The following is a 23,353-nucleotide window of genomic DNA, read 5'->3' as shown; positions in this document are numbered from 1 at the left end:
GAAGGGCCGGTTCCCAAGGCCCTGGCTTTCCTGGAACTACTCATTGGCTTGATTAATAGGAAATGGATCCACTGTCAGGGTTAACGAGGCATTGCTACATCTCAATGAGCCAGGTTTCTTGGAGCTAGGTGGTGGGGCATGGAGGGGTAAGAGGCCATGGGTCAGCTCTGGCATGTAAACCAGGGGATTGCGGGCCTTGGCTGAACCTCCATCTTCCTCCTCTGGAGTAGGAACTGAGGAGCTGCCCATGCTGTGGGAAGGCAGATGCCAAGCCAGTGGGGGCAGGGTTGGAAGCTGGGAGTTACAGGAAAGCAGCCCTCTGGGAAACCATCCAGAGCCTCTCAGGAGTTGGAATGTCCAGGCCTCTGGGGCTGTTGGAATGTAGGAGTAGGGAAGAGGAGGAATTCTAGGGTCTGCCTCAGGCTTGGGGTAGAGAGAAAGTCTCTAGGAGAGTGTGGGGGCTCTTCCCGGAAAGCAGTTGTCTAGTACTTTTTTGATTTTTGTTATTCCTGGAGCTTGGAATGAGCAGGGGCTGGAGACAAACAGAGGCAGAGCCCCCAACTCCAGACTCTGCTTCTTTACGAGCTGTGTCACACTGGACGAATCTCTTGACCTCCCCACACCCCGGTTTTTTCTCTGTAAACAGTAATTATAGCGCCCACCTTCTCGGCTTCAAAGAGTTACAAGGGTTCCGCTCTTTGAACAGGGCTCAGCACTTATTAAGCACTATATAAAAGTCAGGTATTATTATTGTTTTCTCTAAGTCTTTCTTGCCCCTCATCCCCAAGGCCTGTTACCCGAAGCACTGGCCATACCTGATATGACTGTGCCATTTGATTTAGTGTCTCTGTCTCTTCCAGGCAAACCTGTCTTTGTTAAGGTCCCTGAGGACCAGATTGGGCTGTCTGGAGGGGTGGCCTCCTTCGTGTGCCAAGCCACAGGGGAACCCAAGCCTCGAATCACGTGGATGAAGAAGGGGAAGAAAGTCAGCTCTCAGCGCTTTGAGGTTTGTCCTGGACCGGCCGGGAGGGCTGGGCAGGCTTTAGGGCTGGCCCACCGCTCTGTGTGATCCTTCACTTGTTCCTCTTAGTCTCCCTCAAGGGCTCGTTGGGGATGTGAGGAAAACTGTAGTAGATCCTCACACCCCTAACAGACTGTGACCACATCTGTCCTGTGACAGGTAATTGAGTTTGACGATGGAGCAGGGTCAGTGCTGCGGATCCAGCCATTACGAGTGCAGCGAGACGAAGCCATCTATGAGTGTACCGCCACAAACAGTCTCGGCGAGATCAACACAAGTGCCAAGCTGTCAGTGCTTGAAGGTATGTCTCGAGAGGAACCCAGCATGGTGACCAGGTAGATTGAGGTGTCCTGGGGTGGGTGAGAGTCACCTGGTCTTTGTGCTCTCCTGCCATGTTGGGTCACTGCTCCCTTGGGTCTGGGTCAGACTGGATCTGTGCTGCAGCTCTGTGGCCCTGGAGATATGTGACGGTGGCAGTGAAGCCTGGCAGTCAGCATCAGTGTACTCCTGGTACCCTGATCAAGGAGCTGGAGTTGGGTTCTCCATGTGGATTTTAGTGTCTCTTCTCATTTGGTGGCTCATTCAGTTATTTATTCATTCACATACTTTAAGCCCAGAATGTCACTTGATACATACTGCTACCCTCAGTGTCCAGTAAATTCTTTAAGGAATGTGGACACTTTGCTTTTAGGTCTTTGCCAAGGCCCGGGGTGTAAAGGGGAATGGTTTCCAAAACTGAGTGGTCAATTTGAGACTTTCTAAGTGGCAACTAGAGAATGGGGGTGGGGTGGGGGGTTGGGAGGGGATTCCGTGAGGCTGGAGGATCAAGCTGAGAACCCTTTCTGGAGTACAAGGAAAGCCACAAATAGGGTGGGGAGTGACATGATTAACCCTGGACCACAAAGGGTACATGGATCTGCACGTGTGTTTTCAAAATACCCTATCGATTGTTGCTTTCATTTTTAAATGCAATACCAATATCTGTTCATGGTTAAAAAATTGAGAAGCATAGGATAGTGCGTGGGGAGAAATAATTATCTATTATCCTACCCCTAGTGCTGTTGGTCATTTCTTGGTGGCTCACTTTCTGTGTGTATGTTTTATACACATATATGTATCTTTGTATTAATAATATATGCAAGCAGAGTAGTGATCACACACTGTTCCGTGACTTTGGGTTTTTTGTTTTTTTGTTTCCCCAGCTAGAGGGCAAACCCAGGGCTTTTCAGACAAGTTCATTCACTGAACCTGGAGCTCACCTATTTGGCCAGCCTACTTGGCCAGCAAGCTCTAAGACTCTACCTGTCTCTACCTGCCTCCCCGGCACTGGGCTTCCAGACACTCACTTCTGTACCCAGCTTCCATGGAAACTGAACTCAGGTCTCTCTTTCAGCCTTTATAAGTCAGGTGTCACACGTGTCTGTGAAGATACTGTCGATTTGCTGATCATTCCCTGAATTACTAAGTTCAAAGGGCACACACATTTTAAAGCCTTCAGTATTGCTAGAAGATTGTATCCGTTTATATTCTTACCAGGGAGGGCATAAGAGGGCCTCTTCTCTGCACATCTTCACCAGCAGTAGAAATTACCATTAAAAGAAAAAAAGCTTTGCCAAGTTAATAGGCAAAAAATGGCATCTCGATTTAATTTGCATTTCTTTGATTACAAGAGCAGTTGAACATCTTTTCACATTGGCCATTTTTACGCTTTGGCTTTATGTGTTCACACATGTATCCATTCAGTGGTTCTCGCATCTGTGTCTTGTGTGAATCAATGGGCTCTAATTGAGCTGTGTTAGGCCCTCCCTGTAGAGGGACTGTAGATGAAAATGGTGAAGACCATGCCTCTGGGCCTTATTAGTTCCATCCGGGATCCAGGACATCGTACCCACTATACAAGCAAGTGTGGAGCTTTCACTGCAATGTGAACTACACCCTAGGCTCTCAGTGTCCATTCGGAAGCTAAGACACCTGAGCTGCTGCTGCTTGGTGTCATCTGGGTTGTCTAGCCACACAATCCATTCCATTTGGGGACAGGGGGCCAGACAATCAGCACTGAGCTGAAATCACTGGCTCAGAGGTTCCGTCTGACCTCCAAAGGATTTCAGCCCCAAACTTCCCCTTGTTGGCTTGAGAATCATCTACCCTGCCTTGTGTTTGAGTGGTGTCTAAAAGACTGGAACTGTGGTCCCTATCACAGTGGGCATCTTCCGAGGCTCTTCAGCTGGGGCGTAGTCTCCTTGTGAGAATGGAGAGCTAATTCCTCCAAGACACCCCATTGCCCTGTCAGCTTTACCCTTCAAAGCGTCTCTCAAGGCCTGGGGAAGTGAACTCACACTTGCAGAGGGTTGCCAGTAGAAATGGCCTTCCTGGTCAAGAGGGTTTTTGTTGTTGTTGATGTTGTTTTTTTAATAGATTAGATGTTAATCTTATGTGGTTTTGGGAATGGACCCTGGTAATAGACACATACTTTTACCCCCAGTTCTGGGCTTCTGGATATGTATTGATGCCTCTGGGGACTGGAAGATGTCTGAGGAAGTGTGGGACAGGTTCCTACAACAGTGGACTGGTTGGAATTATGGGCTTCATGGGCCCCTCCGGCTCCTGAGACATCGCACCAGCAAGATAAAGTGCTGACCTGTCCTGTCGGTCTTTGTAACCTTGACCAGCTTAAGGCTTAGCAGGAAGGAATGTCGCAGGGGATAGGACCTCAGGGTTGCAGCCTAAAGCAACCCTGCCTCATTTCCTCCCTGTTCTTCCTGATGGGGGGCAGGAAAGCTGGGGGTGCTTGCCTGCAGTAGGTGAAAAGATAGCTTTTGTGGAGCTCTGGGGTTGACACATGGAGAGAGCCATAGAATCTTAGTAGTAAGAGATAAACTTGGTGTAGAGACTGGAAAATGATGCCTGAGTGCTTCCTTGTGTCTCACACTACATGTGTCCTCTAAGCACAGGCATGTAAACCTGTGCATCAAGAGACAGGTGCTTCGGGCAGTGTCTGGTCCAGGTGCAGGAGCAGTGTATCTTTAAAAGGGAACTCCAGTATTATCCTTCCTTGGGGCCCTCTGCCCTTGCCTAGCTCAGTCCACCCTCACTGCAGCCTCTGGGGACACTGCCGTGCCAGGTCCCTCATGATTCTCCGTACTCCGCCACTACTGGAGCCAGACTGCTTCTGGTGCAGCTTGTGTGAGACCTAGCCCACTGTGCTGGGATGGCCAACCGGTGTGCCAGCATCCCTGTCAGGGTACAAGGTGGGGTGTCCAGCACAAGCTGGCAGGGGGTGGGCCTGTCCTGTCCTGGGCTGTGATGAGTACCAGGGCCCTGCCGCCCAGCGTTCCTGTCTGAGTGGTAATTGAAGCCATTAGCGCGCCAGCCTCTCCCTCGCCGGGTAATGGCAGGAAAAGCTCTTCTCGCTCCGCACTCTTGAGGCGGTGGCTGAATCATTCCCCCTCCAACCCGCTCGCTGCCGCCACTGAGACAGGGAATCTGACATTTTCTCTCACAGGGGAGGGGAGGGGTGGGGGAAGGGAGTGAGGCCTTGATTCTGGGCTTTCCCTTCAGAGATGGAGGGGGATAGTGAAGGTATTGAGCTCAGTTTGGAGGTCACTAGAGTCCCCAGGGGTTGCAGGGTCCAGGCCAGGCAGAACCATGGTGAAATCCTCAGGGAGGAGGCTAGACAGCCAAAGGTGTGGTGGAGCCCTAGTGACTGGGTAAGTTCTGAAAGGGACACAGAATGCCCACACAGGAAGGTGGGGGAAAGAGGCAGTGGGGTAGGAACAGACTGTTTCTGACTTGTCCTGGGGGCCAGGCTCAAGGGCTGGATGTTTGTCATTTCGTGGACATAGAAGATGATGTGTTCACCTACAGTGGTGTGAGCATGTGTGATGTGTTGTGTATACCAGGAGTGTGCCTCATCACACAAAAGGAGTTGTGTAGCAGGGTGCATGTGTATGCCTCGGGCAGTTGGGGAGGGGCACGGTGTGTAAGCAGGTGGTATGTACTATATGGGCTCTGTGCAGTAGCGGGGTGTGTAGACACACACACGTGTACAACAGGCAATATCTGGATTGTGGGATACATATGGCAGGTGGGGTGTGTGTGTGTGTGTGTGTGTGTGTATGTGCGCGCGCGCGTGCGAGTGTGATTCGGGTTTACAGCAGCTGGCATTATTCCTTAGCTTTGTGAACAACAAGAGTCAGCAGTCTGAGCTGGATGTGTAAGGTCAGTCTGAGCTGGTGTTGGTGGGAAGTCAGGTGCTGTATTCAGATTCATTGTCTCTGGGACGTCACAGAGTCTCAGCTTGGATCTGTCAGAACAGCTAGACAATGGTGGATGCTGGACAGCGTGGTGGGGCTAAAGTATTATTGCCGTACGGTGCAGTCTTACCTCAGCTCCTTCCTAAAGTGAGCCAGAAGGGCACACTACGGGTCCTTTCTTCCCATCCCCCACCTACCCATTTGTCCTGCCCCCTGCTTCCATCTTGGCCTGTGTCTGCTACATGGACCAGACGGTACCGCCTATGCCACTTGGCCGGATCCAGTCTCTCATGTTGCCCGCCTGGAGAGCAGGCTGTGAGGTGATGGCCAGGGTGGAGGGTGTTTCAGTGCAACCACAGATCGTGGTTCTGGGCTCTCACCCTTGTGAGTTCTGGGGCTTTAGGGTGATAGATAACTAACTTCTTGAGACACACACACACCTCCCCCCAGCACACTCACAGACTCTTTGGAAATAGCTCCAGGGGAAAAGGCTGATGATGAGCCACCCATGGCCCTCTCCCGAGGTGTCCTCCTGGGCTGGGCACGTTGTGTGAGTTTTCCTAGGGATCATTTTTTCCTTCCCCTCCTTTTCCCTAACATAAACCTTTCTTTTCCTTTCACTCATGGTGGGAAGATGAGGGTGAAGAGCTACTATAGGAAGTCACAAGTCTGGAATTCTAGACAACCTCTCTTCTTCCCTGGCAGCAGTGACACTGCCATGCCTCTGGTCCAGAGGACAGTGGGACCTAACCTCCATTTCCTGTGACCACAATCGATCTCAGGACCATGAAGATATGAAGTACTATAGCCAGATGTTGGAGGTTCAGACCTGAGATATTCTTGAGTAGGAAGGCACTTTGGAATGAGGCAGTCGTGGTGCTGAAAGATCAGATGCTGGGTTTCTTGGAATCCTCTAATTTTTTCCAGTTCTGATAGTCTTCGAAGACCTCACTGAACTCCTTTTTGAATGGAGTCCTCTTCCGTTAGCTGTGGACACAGAACACTTTCCCTGTGCCTACCAAGCTCTCCACCCCTGTGCTCACCAGTATCTATCAGGCCTGCTTTGTGCTTTTTGCCCTTTTACACCACCTCACCCCCCACCCCAGGTTTATGATCATAGGCGGAACTAGCAGCACTAGAAATAGCTCTCAAAGTTGGAGGTTTTAGATGCCCCTGAATGTATATTATCCATTCTTGGCAAGGTATTCTCCTCACCCTGATTGCCAGGGGAGAGGAGGGCTTACTAAGGGCAGACTCATGCTTCAGAGAGGTCCTTGTTGATGCAGAGTAGGGCGGAAGTTTATCAATGAGAGGTAGGTGTAGTCAGTCTAGCTAGCAAAAGCTAGCATCGCCCCGAACCTTGTGGATAAAGGAGGAAGAGAGATAGATCAAGAGCATGCCAAGTAGCATTCAGCCCAGCTGCCTGTGAGATCCCAGAGGTGGTTGGCTCTGGGTTCCTGGTTCAAGGCTGGTAGAGAATGGAACCAGTTTTCTAAGACTGAAATACAGGAAGAGGCCCAGGTCTGAGGAGGTGAATTGATAAGTCTGATTTTGAAATCTGTGAAGTCAGGTGTGTGCAGGCAACCAAGGAAAGATGTATGGATTTGCCTGGCACTCTTGAGGGGCCGCTGGAGATGGAATCCTAAGAGCCAAGAAGCCAAGCCAAAAGGATCCCCAAGAACTGGCTTTCAGTGTTGGGAGGAGGCTCCTGGGAGCTAAGGGGGCAGCCAGAGCAGGGGAGGCAATGGAACAGTATGAAGAGGAAAAGCCAAGCAAGATGAGTAGGGGCAGTGTCCTTTGGATTTAGCTCTGCAGTTGGCACTGACCGAGGTGAGCAGGCTTCTGGAAGGTGTGGGGGTGGCAGCAGGACTGCAGGGGGCTGAAGAGTGAGTGGGAGGCTGTCAGTGGTCTAAAGTGACTAGGAGCAGGGTCTGAACCTAGAGAGGTAAACGGTTAAAAAGAAAATTCCTGGGGCAGGCCTGGGGTAGAGCAGTTTCAGGAGGGGAACCCAGCATGAGCCAGAGCCCCTAGAGTGTGGGGACCCCGGCTCTCAGGTTCACTGATTCCCCATGGTGGGGAGGCCTCACCTGCAGGTTGAGTAGGACTGTGGAGTGCCAGGGAAACCCAAGGGAGGGGGGATTACTGAGAGGGGGAGGCCCTGGCTGCCGACAGGCCCCAAACAGCTCAGACTCAAAAACAAAACAGGCTTTTAAGATGCCAAGTTTGATGAAATCTGAGTGCTGGAAGAGGTGGGAGTTTTTCTCTTGGAAAAACAGCTGAAAGTCGAGACTGAAAGCTGCGAAGGGAGATGGGCCCTGAGGCCCCTCAGGCCCCCCTTATTGCCTTGGAGCCTGGGGGGTGGGCTATGGGCTAGGCTCTGTGCGTGAGAGCTTACAGGCTTGGGAGGGCTCTGTCTTGACTTTCCTTGCTGAGGATGGAGCTGCTCTGGGGACTGGACTGAGGTGGCCCTGGCTTCCTTGGAGTGCCAGAGGGCAGGGTGGGGCCTGGCCACCCACAGAGGTTTCTTTGTGGGTTTGGTCTTACTGTGTCTCTTCACATGTGTGTCTGACTTTGCATGTCCTCACACCCGTGTTCCCACACCTCTGTGCATACCGTCTCTGGATCTGCCTGCAGGAGTCTGTTTCTACAGGTGCTTGTCACTGCAGATGCCCCTCCACAGGCACATGTAGGTTTCTATTTTTGCACCTGTCTCCTTCTCCACCTAGTTCTCTAGGTCCCTGGCTGTGCATGTTTCTAAGGTGTCTGTGTGTTCAGGGACAGGGTGATACATTCATCATAGAGGAGGGGTCAGACTCGCAGACGGTGCCACCCCAGGGAGCCAGGATATGTGCATGTGCATATGTGCCTGTATTCAGAGATTCCACGAAGCTGGATAAACACGGGTGTAGGGGTCTCACTGACAGACGGTGCCGGTGCTCACCCCTACTGCCACCACCCTCCCCTCTAAGGCATCTCCATCTGTTAGCTTTACTGGTGCAGCCCCCTGCCTCTGGTCCAGACTCCGCCCCAGGCATCCCAGGCTTCACTGGACAAAGAGATCTGTGTGTGTTCTCTAGGGGCCTTCAGCAGCCTCCCTCCCCCGTCCTTGCAGCCCGTCAGTCTAAATTTCCCACCCACCCCTGCTTTGTCCTCGTCTATCAGAACTCCAGTACATACCCCAGACTTACCTTAGTGTTCCTCCATCCTCGCTATAGCCTTTACTCAGGCAGTGTGCAGAAACGCTTTCTGCTTTACATGATCATTCTTGATCCTTCTTCCTCCAGGAAGTCACCAAGATAGCAGATGAGAGGTGGAGTCACAGTAATTAGCTCTACTGCTGAGGGACATCAGCCATGCTCCCTGTCCCCGTGTGTCTCCTCCCCACCCCACTGCTTAGACACGCCCTCCCACATGCCCTGTCATCCCTGAGCTCTGAAGCAACAGGACCTCTCCAGGGAAGTGGTCAGGTCTCCCAAGCGCAGTATCTGAAGGGCCAGTTGGATGTAGGAGCTAGCTATTCATGAACACTTGGATGCTCACGTTAGGTGCACAGATATGTGCAGGTGGGGCAGACTTTTGATTTTGTGTGCTACTTATGTGTAGAGGCTATCCAGGCCTGGGCTACTGGGTTGGTGCCTCTCCAAAGTCCCCCAAAGCCAGTGGGCTTCTCTTTCTGCTTTGGGAACTCTCGATGCAGTGGAGGGCCTGGCCGACACTGCGGACTGTATATGCAGAGGCAACTTAAAGCCTCCTGCACTGTTGTGGACCCTAGCAGGCGGGAGCTGGGTGCGCTGCGTTGGTGGAGCTGGAATGCTTAAGGGGAAGCACCCCCCTAAACTGAGGCTCCGGGTCCAGGGAAGGGGCGCGGCTGCTCCGCCTAGGTGGGGGCGGGAAGGGCGGCGCCCAGTAGGACTTGGACGCGGAGGCGCGTACCCGCTCGGACACAAGTGCGCGCAGCCCTTCCACCGTGGCACCCGCCTCTCTGCCGTCGCCATGGTTACCGGGTGGCCTGAAGGGGGGAGGGGCCCTCCCGCGCCAGCAGCCCCTGTGCTGACAGGACGTGTTTGGAGGGGCTATGGCGTAACCCGTGCATCCCCCTTATGGAACATTGGCGCGTGCCAGGAGTGTCCACATGTTGGGAGCATTGGTTTTTTTTTTTTTTTTTTTTTTTTACAGCACCTGAAAACGACTGGGTATATGTGCATGGGTGTGGGGAGTTTGCAGTAGAGCCCGTAGCCGGAAGCCAGTTGAGGGGGGAGGAGGGCGTGGTTCTTCCCAGGGACGCCCCTCCCTTTCCCTGCCCTGCCCACCTTTTCATGCTTGCTAGTCTAAAGCACCAGGGTCTTACCACCTGATTACCTCCATGCCCCACCTCCAGTTTAACTAAGTGACCTTGGGCGGGTTTCCAGATTTCTACTAAGTCTCCTTTTGCCTATATGCCTCATAGGGTTTTGGTAAAGATTGTCATTTTGTAAAGCTGTTAGAGAGTACCTGCAGCAGAGTTAGTACTTCATGCTTGGAACCTTTTATAATCCCTGTGTCCAGAGGCCTCAGTTTTCTCAGTTGTTGGGTTGAAAGTGACAGTGTGGCATGCATCCTCTTGCGAAATGTGCCTTGGTTATTAACCTGAGCTGTTTAGACTACTATCACACAGCTTTGGTGGTTCTGGGGGGTGAAGGTGGCAAGGGAGCACACTCCACAGGCATTTGGGGAATGTCTGTTGTCCTTGACTGATAAGAGTGTGCTGAAGGCTTCCAGGTGGGAGAGGAGGAAGTAGCAGCAGGTCAACCCTCAGGGGCTGACTTCCCCTCCTGGAGTGGGCTAGGAAGCAGCCTTCCAAATGCTGCTGGGGAGTCTAGCTGGCACCAGGGACTGGCATTTTTGGTCCTGCTGTTTAGTAGACAGCTCTTTACACTCACTGGTTTTAGGCTTTGGCGGCGGTGCCTGAGGGATGATCTGAGCCAAGGACGGAGCCATTTGAGGGTGTGATAATTGAGGGAGGAAAATTAATTGTCCTTAATTTGGCATCAGTCCCAAAGACCTTCCCCGTGTCAGGAATTCAGAGTAGATCCCTGGGACACTGGGCTGCAAGCATTTGTACTGCTTTCATTCTCGATCAGTACTTTGTACGTAGGCCTAGATAACTCTTGGGCTCTTGACTGTGGCAAGACGTAGCCACCCTTCATCTTGCGCCCCATATGTTCAGACAGATAGGAGTAAGAGCTTGGAAAACAGAGCTTGGTGCCTTCCTTGGTCAGAGACTATACCTCTAATAGCCTTGAGCATCCCTAGCTGCTAGAAGGGATGGGGAGGATGCTCTAGGCCTCAGGTTTTGCTCTTATCTTCCAAGGAAGCTGTGTATCCGCAGTCCTCATTTCTCTCTTCTTTCTGTTCTGCTGCTGTTTACTACGGTCCTTTTAAGAATCAGCTGAGAGTCAGGGCACTGTGGGATCATACTTAAAGCCAGAGAAACCTAGAGTTTACATTGGAATTGATAGGGCTGCGAACAGGGAAGTGTATAGCCAGTTCCTGGCCAAGCCTGGGGATTCAGGGCCATGCTGAGAGTCCTCGTATAACCCCAGCCAGGATGTCCCTAGAGGTTACAACTTTGATGGAGTTCCTCTGCCTGCTGTGGCTCCTCCAGCTCCATGTAATGTCCGTGCCCCTAAGTGCTCCCCTTAGGTTGCCAGAGCAGGCAGGGAAAGTGGGTGCTATCACCCTGCCCTTTACTTTCCTCCCTCTGAGGCTGAGTCTTCCTGGCATGGGAGGCTGGGCCCAGCAAATGTTCCTACACACTAACCTCTGCTGGGTATGTGAGAGGGAAGAGCAAAGTGGTGTCTGTTTCCCCACCACGCAGCCCAGCTTTTTTGCTGAAAGGTAGACAAAGGGCAGACAGTCCCTGTGCCCTCATTAGGTGTGCCCAGAACCAAGCTTGGGAGGGGGAGAGGTACTGTTGAGTTCTAGAAAATACTTAATGGTTTTGTTCCAATAGCAAGGACTTCTTACCAGCCTAGAATGGGAAAGGGAGGCCCAGGTATTAGTTGCAGTATCTGTCTGCCCCAGTGGCTCAGGCCTGGTTAATTTTAACTTCTAGTGGAGTGCCTGTTCTATGTCAGGTACTCCTTGGCACCCTGGATTCTTTTTCTGATGGAGACTTCAGGGTATCTTTACACCTAAACCCAGTAGACAGATGAAGCATCAGTGAATAAGGAACATGCATAAGCCCTAGAGGTGGCAGTTAGTGGTAGAGATGTCAGTCCTACATGGTCTACACTGTTCCAGGGCCTGTCCTCTCAGCTCTTGGTGCTTCTGAGAGGTGGGGATTGGGCAACTTTGTCTCAGCTCATGGGACAGCATCAGGAACCTGTGGGAGGCTGGAATGTCAAGTGGAAGTGATTTCTTTTTTGAGTTGCCAACTCTAGGAAATACTGGGAAGAAAGACCAGGGTTGGCTTTTGGTCGTTTGTCTGTGTTTTTGTCTTCTTAGCCTACACATACTCAGACATGGTCCTTAGGCCTTATCTTGGTTCTCAGGGTCAGGAATGAGTGAGAAAGGCCAGGGTCAAGGCTGCAAAATGGTCAGAGGCAAGACTAGAGTTAGGTCATTGGTAGGGTGGAGCCCAGGGTCAGAGACCTGAGGCTCTGCCGTATGGCTTAGCTGAAGGAGGCCAAGGAGGGATATCACATGTGCTGACAAGGAAGTGGGGGCTGGACAAGCACAGCCTCTGGTGGGGTTGTGGCTATGGATGCTTTGAGAACTTTAGTTCCTTTGCCACCCCCACCCCACATCCATATAGCACTCTGCCGCAGCCAGCAGAGCATTGATCTCTGTTCTTCCTAGGACCTAGAGAGATAAATGCTGACATCTTCAGTCTGGGCTTCCAGACTTGGCAATTCTGCAGCAGGGATGTGGTGGTATGGGCCCTCCTGCAGCCCCTGCATGGCCTAAAGGGACCTAGGACTCTGACTCCTCATTTATGGTTGGGCTTGTGCTTAGAAGTCAGGGTTGGGAAAGAGAAGTGTATTATGGGTCTTGGTTAACCTGGAAGCCAGGAAAAAGCCATACAGAGAGGTCCTCAGAGGTAAGCAGAGATAATCCTAATGCACACGTTCCTCTTTGCAGAGGACCAGCTGCCGTCTGGGTTCCCGACTATCGACATGGGACCTCAGCTGAAGGTGGTGGAGAAGGCTCGCACTGCTACCATGCTGTGCGCAGCTGGTGGAAATCCAGACCCTGAGATCTCTTGGTTCAAAGACTTCCTTCCTGTGGACCCTGCTGCAAGCAACGGTCGTATCAAGCAGCTGCGTTCAGGTGAGCTGAGGGCAGAGTTAAGGTGTCATGAAAACTTCAGGGAAGACACCTCTGGCCTAGTCCGGTTAAGGAAGACTAATGTAGAATGTCACTAATGTCATGGACCAGATCTTGCTTAGAGAACAGGGTGTGGTGGCTCAGAGCTGTGCTGATCCTTCTGGGATTGTCAGGCACCACATTGTAGGTCAGTGTTGCTCCTCCAAGCATGCATGACATGCCAGCATGGTGGACCTGAAGAAGATGCCCCCGGCTTTTCATCTACTTCCCCAGAGCCCAGCCCATGGCTCTGCTTCTCTAGGCAGTAAGGGTTGCTGGGGAAGGGGCCAGTGATACTTGGTTCATCAGGCTTTAAATGGAGCCTAAGAGCCTGAAACTCGGGGGACTTGCCTCTGCTTTGGCCACCAGAGCCACCTGTCTTGCTCCTATGGATGTCTCAGTTGAGCCACCTTGAAGTCCTGGGAACAAGGATGTCATTCTGACCAAGAGGGAAGTGTCGCCCCATTGGTCGATCTGTCTGTGAGGCTCCCACCAAGAAAATAGATTTTGATTTTGTAGGGATGAAGTGGGTGGGAAATGAGGCTCGGAATCAGCTGGACTGCATTCTCTAGCTGCTAGCAGCTCAGGATAGACCAGACTTGTCTCCAAAAGCCGGCTGGGAGAAGGTAGGCCTCTGACGTATTGGCTTGAACTCCTGCTGCCTATCGGTGTGATGTCAATATCAAGAAGGATGTGTCTGCCTCTCTTAGGGCTCCTGCTGGCCTCAGAGGTGTGCACCAGTCCCAGCTCCTCCCTCTCTAACAACTCCCATCAGGCCCACCCTATTTTGGTACCCAGGAAGAAGAGGGAGTGATGAGCCACCCAGCAGGGCAGGATTCCGGCCCTAGCCACGGCCGCCTGAGACAGCCCACGAAGTGTTAGCTCATTTAATTTAATTAAAACTCAACAAGATGGAGGCAGCTGTAGTGCAGTTAATTAAAACAGCCATAATCAAGGCAGGAAATGGTCCGGCAGCGTTTGTGGCTGCTGCCCAGCACAGCACAGAGGCCGGCATGGCTTCACTCCCCAGTATTTGCTCATAGGTGCCCCCAGGCAGGTTCCCCATACTGCCAGACGGTCCTCCCTGCAGGCCTGACTCCTCCCGGAACGGCATTGACTGTGGCAGGCAGCAGTTCTGGGAAGGCCCGCTGTCTCCAGCATTTGTCCATCAAGTATTTATGCAGCACTTGTTGTGTGCCAGATCCCGTGCCACCCCTCCCCTGCCCATTACTGCCCTGGGTGCTGTGCAGGCCTCTTCCTTCTTGTCCTCACAGTGGCCAGTATCCCTTCCTCCTCCTTGAGCAAACCTCCTGCCCTCCCTTGGGCTTTGCCACCTCTGATTTCCTCTAGCTGCTCTGTTGTCCTTGCCTGAAGTGCTGGGTCCTCTAGCCCAGCTTCACCCCTGCTCTGACAGTTGTCCCCAGGCCAATCCATTGTTTCTGGTGTTTTAGCCGCCACCTCCTTATCTGAACCTATACTGGTCAACCAAGCCCAGATATCCTGGATATCCTGTATGAGCTCCAGGTCCCACATTCGAGATGCTGTCTGGATTTCTCCCCATCCTAGATGAGCAATGATTTCTTCAGTCATTTACTGCTCTCACTAACCATTTGTCCCCAACTGAGACCCCCCCCCCACTCCCATTTAGTCAGGAACCACATCCTCTTCATGCCTCACCAAGTGGACCTCAAGTTGCTGCCTTCTTCTTTCTGTTGTCTCTGGGACACCACTGTTCTCCCTGCCTCTGGACAAGCTCTGAGAACTGTCCTCTGGCCACTGTTAGTATTGCCCATTCATCTTCCTCCTAGACTCTGGGAGCCAGTGCTGGACCCTGGGCTTGTAACCCTTGACCATGCCTGCGTGGTCAGATATGTGCTCCTGGTCAAGGGACCCCGCTCACATCACATGCTGGCTTTATCTCAGCCTGTCCTGTCTACATGCACCCTATTAGCTCTGTGGTCTTAGTTAACTTTGTCAGTTTTCATATCTCGCAAAGTAGCTACATTAAGGAAACAGAGACACTTTGCGGCTTGGTTTGTGGTAAAGGCTCTGTTCCTGCCTCCTGCCGCTTCACACTTGCAGGTAACCATGATGACCCATCCTTGCCCACCTGGCCCTCTACTCACTTTAGCTTCCTCCACTGGGAGCCTGCACCCAGCTTCCGGCTACTCCCTCAGGAGCCACCCTGCTTCATGCTGTCAGCATTTGTCTCCAGCCCTACTTACCTAGGCTGGATATGGGAGGACCTGAAACAGATTTGCTTGGTAAGGTGCCCTTCCCCACCATACCCGGTTCTCTCTGTCCTCTTTGAGGAATTATTTTATTGACCTTTGGGACTTATCACCTAAGATCTTATCTGCTCATTTGACCTTTCCTGCCACCAGGAAGCTGTGACTTAAAGATCATAGATAGGCTGGGGGGGAAGGGAGTGCGTCCAGTGCTTGGGATGAAACTGTGTGGGGACATCCCTTCACAGAGTGGGTTCAGGTTCCCATATACTTGCATATTTTCAAGGACCCTTGTGGTTTTTATATCACCAACAGTTTATAGAATGCTTTATTCCTCGGAGTCTCTTGCAACATCACTGTAGTAGGACAGGTTATGATGATTATGTCCACTTTCCCCAGGTCAAGGGGTCACATGTAGAGGGCCTATCAGAGCTCCAGACATTTGCTCTCCAGACCTCAGGTCCCCATGGTAGTCTCTACAATGCCGCCAGCATCTGTGAGCCATGGCACATCCGTATACATCCGCATATGGGGTGGCCCCAGAGCAAGGGCTGGCAACATGCACCGCTTTGGTGTCAGCCCTGCATGAAGGGCTTTTCCTGCTGCAGCAGTGTGAGCCACTGCCACAGTACCCTTGTGGGCCACTTGAGACCTGAGGCAAGCCTGTGAAGAAAGGATGCCTGCCGTGGTGGTGGCAGAATCAGGGCTATCAGTTGGAGATGGCAGCGCTGGCTGCAGGAGGTGGCCTCTGGTCCCTCTGATGAGGTGCTGCGGCTTCTCATTCTGCTGGCTGGCCCAGCTCTGACTGGAAGTGCCCATCTATCTACTCTGCTCTGCCTTTGACTGGGTCTTCCATAATGGTGCAGTCAACATGTGATTATAGTTTCTGAGCTTCTGGGGAGGCTGACACGTGGGCCTCTTCAGTCCCATATACCTGTCTAGTGAAACAGAAAAGCCAGATTCTCAGTCAGTGGTTAAGTGCAGAAAACAGGAACCACAGTCTCTGGGCTTCAGTGCCAGGCTGTGTACACTACAACCCCTGCCCTAGCTCCAGCCTAGACCATAGGAAGTCAGTGGTTGTCAACTTTCTGCTCTTAGTATTGCTAACTCAGAGAACCTTAAGGTAGTTTTGTCTATCTGGCTTTTATACCTGTTGAAGCTTACTGTATTAGACATTTAAGATAGAAGATTTTAAATATTTACGGATTATTTTAAAGTAATTTTAAAACTATAAAGTATTAACATAAATAGCATCCTGAAATTTAAAACAAAGATAATTGTGTAATCTAAGACAAAACTTATTAGGAAAACCTCATCGTTAGTGTGGAGCTTAAATGTGGCTGCATTCAGCCTGTTAACAGTATTGCAGGGTGTGTACTCTTTGGGAACTACCACTGTATATTCATAAGAGAAAGCATCTAAATAAGGCAGATCGTTCTGTTGAACAAGGCCCTTACTGTATAGCCCTGACTGGCCTGATACTCTGCAGAGTCCAGCCTTTCCTAGAACTTGCCACAGTCATCCTGTCTCAGCCTCTCAAGTGCTGAGATTACAGGCATACTCCACCACCCAGTCTTAGTATTGTCGGTTTTATTCTAGTGGGCTCCCTAAAAGGTTCTCAGTGATCCCCTCCTACCCCCAAACACACACATACACGCACACACACTGGAGCACACATGGGAAATCTCTATGTTGGTCTATTCTTAGTTTCCTGTGTGAACGCATACACTCCCTCCCCAGCCACTACCTTAGCCTTCCAGCCTCCACATCTGCTCCATCACTGCGTACGGATGGCTATTTTCCGTGGTGGGTGTTGCCAAGTTTAATGAGCAGGCCTGATTGCTGGCCCTGAGCATGTCCAACCCAACCCCCACTCCCAGAGCCAGGGGGTGGGTAGACTTGGATCTGAGTCTGTCTGTAGGTTCCCGGCTCCAATGGTTGAAGTGGGAGTCTTGGGACAGGCACCTGTTGGAAGGCAAATCTACTTAGGGTTTATAACAGGCCTGGCTTTGAAATTTGGCTGTTGATCTCAGGGGTCTGAAGCACTAGACACACAAGGGCTGGTTGCTGGCCCTTTGCCTCTTACCAGAAAGACTGAGGAGCTCTGACTGCACTACCCTAATAGGGTCGGGTGGTTTTTACAGGCTGTTAGCCACTGGGTCGTGAGCTGAGTCCCACACCTCCCCCAGTTGGATGCCAGGGCTGGTCTGTGTCTGGGATCCCTGAGTCATGCTAACCTATGTGAGCTCTCCCTTTAACCCTGCCTGCTTAAATGTCCCGGTTTTGTTTTGGTAAGTGTTCTCCTTGGATGCTTACCCTGTGGGATTTGGGTGGTCTGGGGTAGGTGCTGCTCCCCTTTCTCTCCATCAACCCAGCCAGCAAGGGTCCTAGGAGCCCAGTCCTGCCTCTCTGATTCATATCAACACCTCCTTCAGCACCAGCTCTCTACTTCTCAGAGCAGTGCCAGTGACCCAGGGGACATGCTTCACCCACACTCAGCCTGGCCCAGCCTGGTGCTTGCTCACACAACACTTGAGTCACCTACACTGAGGCCTCAAGTTCTCCATATAGTTAAGTCCCTTTCTAGTGTTTTGTTTTATTTGATTTGGCTATGTGTGGCTTTCCTTCCTTCTGTACTAATGTTTCTCTCTGATCTTATTTGCATTCAAATTACCTCGCCAGGTGGTTCACCAATCAGAGGTAAGAATGCTGTCCGTGCATTTCGCCACGCCACACCACGCCACACCACACCACTACTGTCGCCGTTGGTCACCTCCACTCCATCCCGTTCAGTCCGTCACCTCCCCATACCCATCCTGCCCTCTCCAGTCTCTTCATCTCCAGCTCCAGCCCCCTCTACCACCAGCCACCACACACCTCCACTCTTCAGTCATTTCCTCCTGTGGACTCATCCATTACAAGTCTGCATTGTGGACATACCAGCTGAGACCACCCAGGATGGCAAGCCCTACTACCCAGACTAGCCCCACAGAAGGGACCCATTTGGTTCCCATAGCGAATCCTAGCCTGTCCCTAAGGCTGGCATAGATGGAGACACTTTCTCCAAGAGAAAGTGGTTGGGGAGCACGAGCAAGTCAGGCCCTTTCCCGTGGGAATCTCCTTTTTCTTAGATTACTACTTGACTTTTCCTTTAGTGTTTTGGTCCTGTGGTCAAGTGCGGATCATCCCTTATATCTCATCAGCAGCAAGGACTAGAGATTTTAGGTTATTTTAGATGGCAATTGGGAAATGAACAAACCCATGCATAACTAGGTCACCCGACCTGTCAGCTTGCAGCCCCTCTGAACTGCCTTCACATAACAGGGCTCTGCAACCTGTTGGTAAGAAAGCATATATTCTGGACTGGTAAAGGTCAGGGTTCAAGTGTCTCTCCTCTTAGAACTGAAGCCAGGAGTACTTCCCCTCAGGGCTGTGTGACATACAGGAGAGTGAGGATGGATATGGACACTTTGTCACATACAGAATGGTAGTTTGTGTTTTTATCCCACCATTTTCTTCCCACATCCGTCAATTTTTTTGGGCACATGTAGGCCCTCTGTTCAAGGCTACAGTGGTCAGGAGAGAAGTTTGGGGGTAGCTATTTGATGCTCTGATAACAAGACTCGGTTTCTCTGCCCTCTCTGCATCTCCCTGCACATCTGTCTCCTTAGCACATGCCCACCCTTCTTTCCCTCCTATTGGGTCTGGGTGTCAGCACCAGATTTGGAGATGCCTGTGTATAAATAGGGTCTGTACTGGGTCATGTCCTAGTTTGCTTTCTATTGCTATAGTAAACACCATGACCAAAGGTGACTTGGGGAGGAAGAGTTTCATTTGGCCAGCATGTCCCAACTACTGTCTGTCACTGAGGGAAGTCCAGGCAGGAACTTAAACAGGAGCGGAGAGAGACAGTGGAGGAGAGCTTCCTACTGACTTGCTCTCCTTGGCTTGCCCAGCTTGCTTTTTTACACATCAGGACCACCTGTCCAGGGGTGTTACCACCCACAGTGAGGCAGTTCCTCCTACACCAATTGTTAATCAAGAAAATACCCCCAGACTTGTCTACAGGCCAATCTAACGGACTTTTCCTCAATGGAGGCTCCCTCTTCTCTCATGACTTAAGCTTGTGTGAAGCTGACAGAAATAACTAGCAAGCACAGTTCTCCTGACCAGACTTAGGTTCTTGTCTCAGGGCAGCTTCCTCCTCCCATCAGCTGCAATCCCAGGTACTAGTTTCTGTTCTCAACTTGTGGCACCAGCTACCTGTCTTTCCTCAAACCTCTACTGAGCTGACCATGGGCAAACCCCACCAGCCAGGGCCCTGATCCTCACCGGTTTGAGTGAACATCTGCTATATCGTGTTCATTCATCCCGTGAATAAGACCCATTGCTGCCAGTCAGCACTGCTCTTGCAGTTGCTGGGCATTTGCCTTGTGCTCTGAGGTTGAGGCTAGAAGAGGCCAGCCCTTTTCCTGTGTTGTGGCATCCCCTGCCCCTGCAGCTGGGCTTCAGCCTTTTGATGTTCACAGCTCCTGCTGCCATGTGCTGATGGGGAAAGAACGGGGTTTGAAGAAGCTGAGGCTCGGACCCCGAGTGTCTCCCCTTGGGCCTGGGCTGTGAGAACACAGCTTGAAATTCCCTCTGAGGTTCCGGTCCAGTCCAGTTAGGTGGGACCTGGCAGGTTCTGTCTGTCCTCTGTGGGCGTGATTGTCAGTCGGGGTGGAGGAAGCTCTTTAGAGCTTTTCCAGCTGTTCATGCAGGAGGTGGTTTTCTGTCAGACTGTGTCCTGTGGGGGTTATTAGCTGTCCGTTGGACTGTCCTGTGTGGGTGTAATTGTCTGTCAAATTGTTCCAGGGAGGGGCGTGGTGCTTCGCCCTGTGGGTTTCTCTGTCATAGATAGATAGCCCAGCTTGCTTTCACTAGCAGTTTCCCAGTGTTTATTGCTGGGGGCTGGGGGTGGGGCAGCATCAATGCCTGTGATCCTCCACCTTGGGGTCGGTCACTCACTTGACCTGACAGTACAGGTCCCAAATGCAAGTTTCATCTATCCTCTCAGAGGGTCTTTTCAGCTATCCCACCCCCCAGTCTTGGCTCCTGTCTGTCCGCTTGTGGCCAGAGCAGCCCCTCAGGGCGCTGGCCCAAGTGGGAGCTACAGTCTCCATTAGCCTTCTGAATTATGCAGAAGCCTTGGTGGGTCGAAGCACTTTAGTAGGACCAAGCTGAGGAAAGTAGCCGGAAAGGGTGGGACTAGCAGGGTGGAGGTAGGGTGGGAGGAGATGGTGGGAGTATGGGGCCGGGGCTGCTGTGCGGCAAGCCCCTTTCTTCTGAGTAGGGGATGGTGTCTCAGGCTCTTGTCTGATGAGGGCATTGCTTGTTTAGGAATTCAAGACCTGTGGGTCTGTAGGTTTGGAGACAAGAACTTTGTTAAGTATGATTATTGATAAGTAGTCTTGGGACTCAGGACAGTGGTGGGCACTCCATGCATAGCTCCTGGGCGGATCTTGCTTAGAGGAACCTGGCTTATCAGAAAGAGCTTCTGGGAAGCCACATAGGCCCTGGGCTGTGTGGCCAGGTGAGCCACAGTAGCTGGGGCTACACTGATGTCGAGGCCTCTGTCCCAGGCCACATTCACTGTGGATTATGACTGACATCTTCTCTTGTGTCCCCCCACAGGTGCATTGCAGATTGAGAGCAGCGAGGAGTCTGACCAAGGCAAGTACGAGTGTGTGGCAACCAACTCGGCAGGCACACGCTACTCGGCCCCCGCCAACCTGTATGTGCGAGGTAAGAACTTAGCCATACCTGGCTCTGTCAGCTTGGAGCCAAGCTTCACCTGCCAACCATACTTCCTGGAAGAGACCTTGGTGCAGATACTGAAGGGCCTCCTCAAGTCCTTCTCTCCCATCTCTTTCTGCAGCAGTGCTGGCAGCCACCGCCTCCATAGCTCCCAGTGGGCATTCTACTAGCAGCCGCCACTACTTCCTTCTTTCCCTTCAGGCCCTTGGGGAAGCAGACACTCCCTCTACCCTCTCACCCCTGGGAGCATTTGTATCTCTCTTATAGGTCTTTGCTGCCCAGTCCCAGAGCCCTATGGGAGTCTGGAGCCTTCTGAACAGACATTGCTGTTCCCGTGTGTGTGTGTGTGTGTGTGTGTGTGTGTGTGTGTGTGTGTGTGTGTGTGTCTTGGCTCTGGGGAGTGGAGCACAGACACATGCAATTACATGTGGATATGATCTGACTTTCCTCCTGCTACCCCAGCAGGCTGGGCTCTAGGACTCTGGTTCTAAACTTTAGATCTGGTAAGGCTCAGGAATGGACCGATGGGCCTTCCAGAAGGAGCCTGCTGTGTTCTATCACCACCTCTGCTCCTAATGTTTTGGGTAAGGCTGAGGTAGCTATGAGCCCCTATCTTGGGCATTCCTAGTTGGGGTGACATGGACTGTGTTCTGTTTACAGTTAGATCCACAGCTGAAGGGCCTAGGACTGTGTGTTCAGAGGGAATCAAAGTTGGCCACCTGGGCCCCCCCCCCCCATATCATGAAAGGTAGTCTAGAAAGCACGGATCTCCCACTGGGAATTGCTGAAGGACAGAGACCAAGCTTCCCTGCCACTCCCCTGCAGTGGTAACTTCATCACTTAAAAGGTTCTTACCCTCTTACTGAGGATGGTCTGACATCTCTCCAGCTCATGGAGCCCAAGTAATGGCAGTGACCTGTCTTCCTCCCAAAGCAGTTTGGTAGACTTGCTTACTCAAGGTGGAAAGGTAAGCTGCCAGCTGCTTACTGAGGGCCATTCGTGCCCCAGGGCACAGGTTGGTTTTGGAGGTGTTAGCCTGTTAGTTGAACAGAGGGGCTGTTTGTATTGAGCTGATTGTGTTCTTCATGGGAGTCAAGAAACCCCTATCACTGTCCTGTTGTCCCGTATACCAGATCAGTGAGAGGACTCACTGTTTGTCTTTAAGAACGCCATTGGGCATTGGAGAGATGGCTCAGTGGTTAATAGCACTAGCTGCTCTTCCAGAGGTACTGAGTTCAATTCCTAGCAACCAAATGGTGGCTCACAACCATGTGTAATGGGATCTGACGACCTCTTCTGGTATGTCTGAAAACAGCTACAGTGTACTCACATAAAATAAAGAAATGTCTTTTTTTTTTTTTTTTTTAAATAAAAAAGCCATAGGGACAAAGACCAGAACCCAAAAACTTCCTGAAGGCAGAAAGAAGTAAAATTGGAAAGAGTACACTTCACCCCAGGCTGATCCAGGCTCGGTATCTTAAAAAAGGCATCAGAGTCTTCAAAGTTCCCTCTGGGAGATTAGCAGCTGAAAAGACTTCACAGTGACTGGCCTCCTCCCTCCTCTTCAGCCAAGGCAGCCCCTGTCTACACATGGCTACCTACACCAGAGGGAATCCAGGCAGAGCCTTTATAAACCCCAAGTCAACTGTTTAAGCATTGCTTTATGATCATTTCCTAGGGTAGGCAGCACCAAAGCAAGAAAAGGCCATCCAGATACAAAAAGGACAGTGTGGGCATCCTAGCTAGGCACCACACCTGTCCAGCTAGCATTGCCATGCTGGCTGTGGCCAGTAGCAAGGCAGGTCAGTAGTTATCTCTGGAAATGGGTTGAGGTGGCTGCTAAGGCATTAACCAGGAGATCCTAAACTTGATCCCTACTTTCAGAGTCCCTGCTCTCCACACATGATTGCCATGATCCTAGCTGGATCCTGCCTTATCCCATCTCTTGGGATAAGCGGTACGTGAAAGAGTTTTGAGAGGTCAGGGGTATAGTAGCTCCTTTACCCTCAGCCTTCCTGTCTAGAGCCTAACATAGCCAACCTGGCTTCTTCAGCTCGCCTTCTAGGCCCTGCCTCATATCTAGAACCTATCTAAGTCTATGTGGGGACCTTTGGATCTAGGATTTTGAACCGTAAGGAAAGCCCTGCTCACTGGAACCCTTGCCTATAGTGTTTTCAGCTTTCTTCAGTGCCTGGCAAAGCCCCATCAGCCCAGGAGTGTTCTAGGACAGCCTGTGTAATGCTAACCACTAGCTCTGTTTTTGTAACTGCATGTGGGTGGATAGGCATGGAAGAACCCCGCCCCACCCTGGTGCCTATCTGTTGGACTCTTGTCTCCCAATATAGCAGCTTCAGGATTTTAATCCATAGTGGTTCCTGTTATCACCGGGAGATGGGAGTCCCCAACTCTGTCAGGCCCTAAGCCTCCTGATTCAGGCTAGTGTAAATTATAGCTCAGGGATTTCTTATCCTTAGTACTGTTCACATTTTACACTGAAAACATCTCTGTTGAGGGCCATTCTTCATGTAGTAGGGTGTTTAGAAGCATCTGTAGCTATTCAGGTACCAGTAGCAGCACTTTATCAGAACAGTCTAAGTAACCACAACTTTCTCCAGACTCTGGCACCCAGAGGCAGTTTGCCCCTGTGAAGACCCTTTGCTCAGGATTGCTGCCTCCTGAGAACTTCTGTCTCCCATCTCTAACTTTGT

General features: G+C 51.5%; 1 protein-coding gene across 1 annotated transcript in view; it reads left to right on the top strand.

Annotated features, from left to right (window-relative positions):
• The window catches only part of PTPRF (protein tyrosine phosphatase receptor type F), an 80,649-nt gene that overhangs the window by 20,843 nt on the left and 36,453 nt on the right, over positions 1–23,353 (top strand). The window contains exons 4-7 of the mRNA XM_080921184.1: positions 861–1,006; positions 1,181–1,322; positions 12,397–12,585; positions 20,523–20,633. Coding sequence (XP_080777310.1) covers positions 861–1,006; positions 1,181–1,322; positions 12,397–12,585; positions 20,523–20,633 — 588 coding nt within the window. The remainder of the gene's footprint in view (positions 1–860; positions 1,007–1,180; positions 1,323–12,396; positions 12,586–20,522; positions 20,634–23,353) is intronic.

Source organism: Micromys minutus (assembly GCF_963924665.1).
Source record: "Micromys minutus genome assembly, chromosome: 9".
NCBI classification, from domain to species: Eukaryota; Metazoa; Chordata; class Mammalia; order Rodentia; family Muridae; genus Micromys; species Micromys minutus.
The sequence above is the reverse complement of the archived record's forward strand: the minus strand, read 5'-3'. Positions and strand labels throughout refer to the sequence as shown.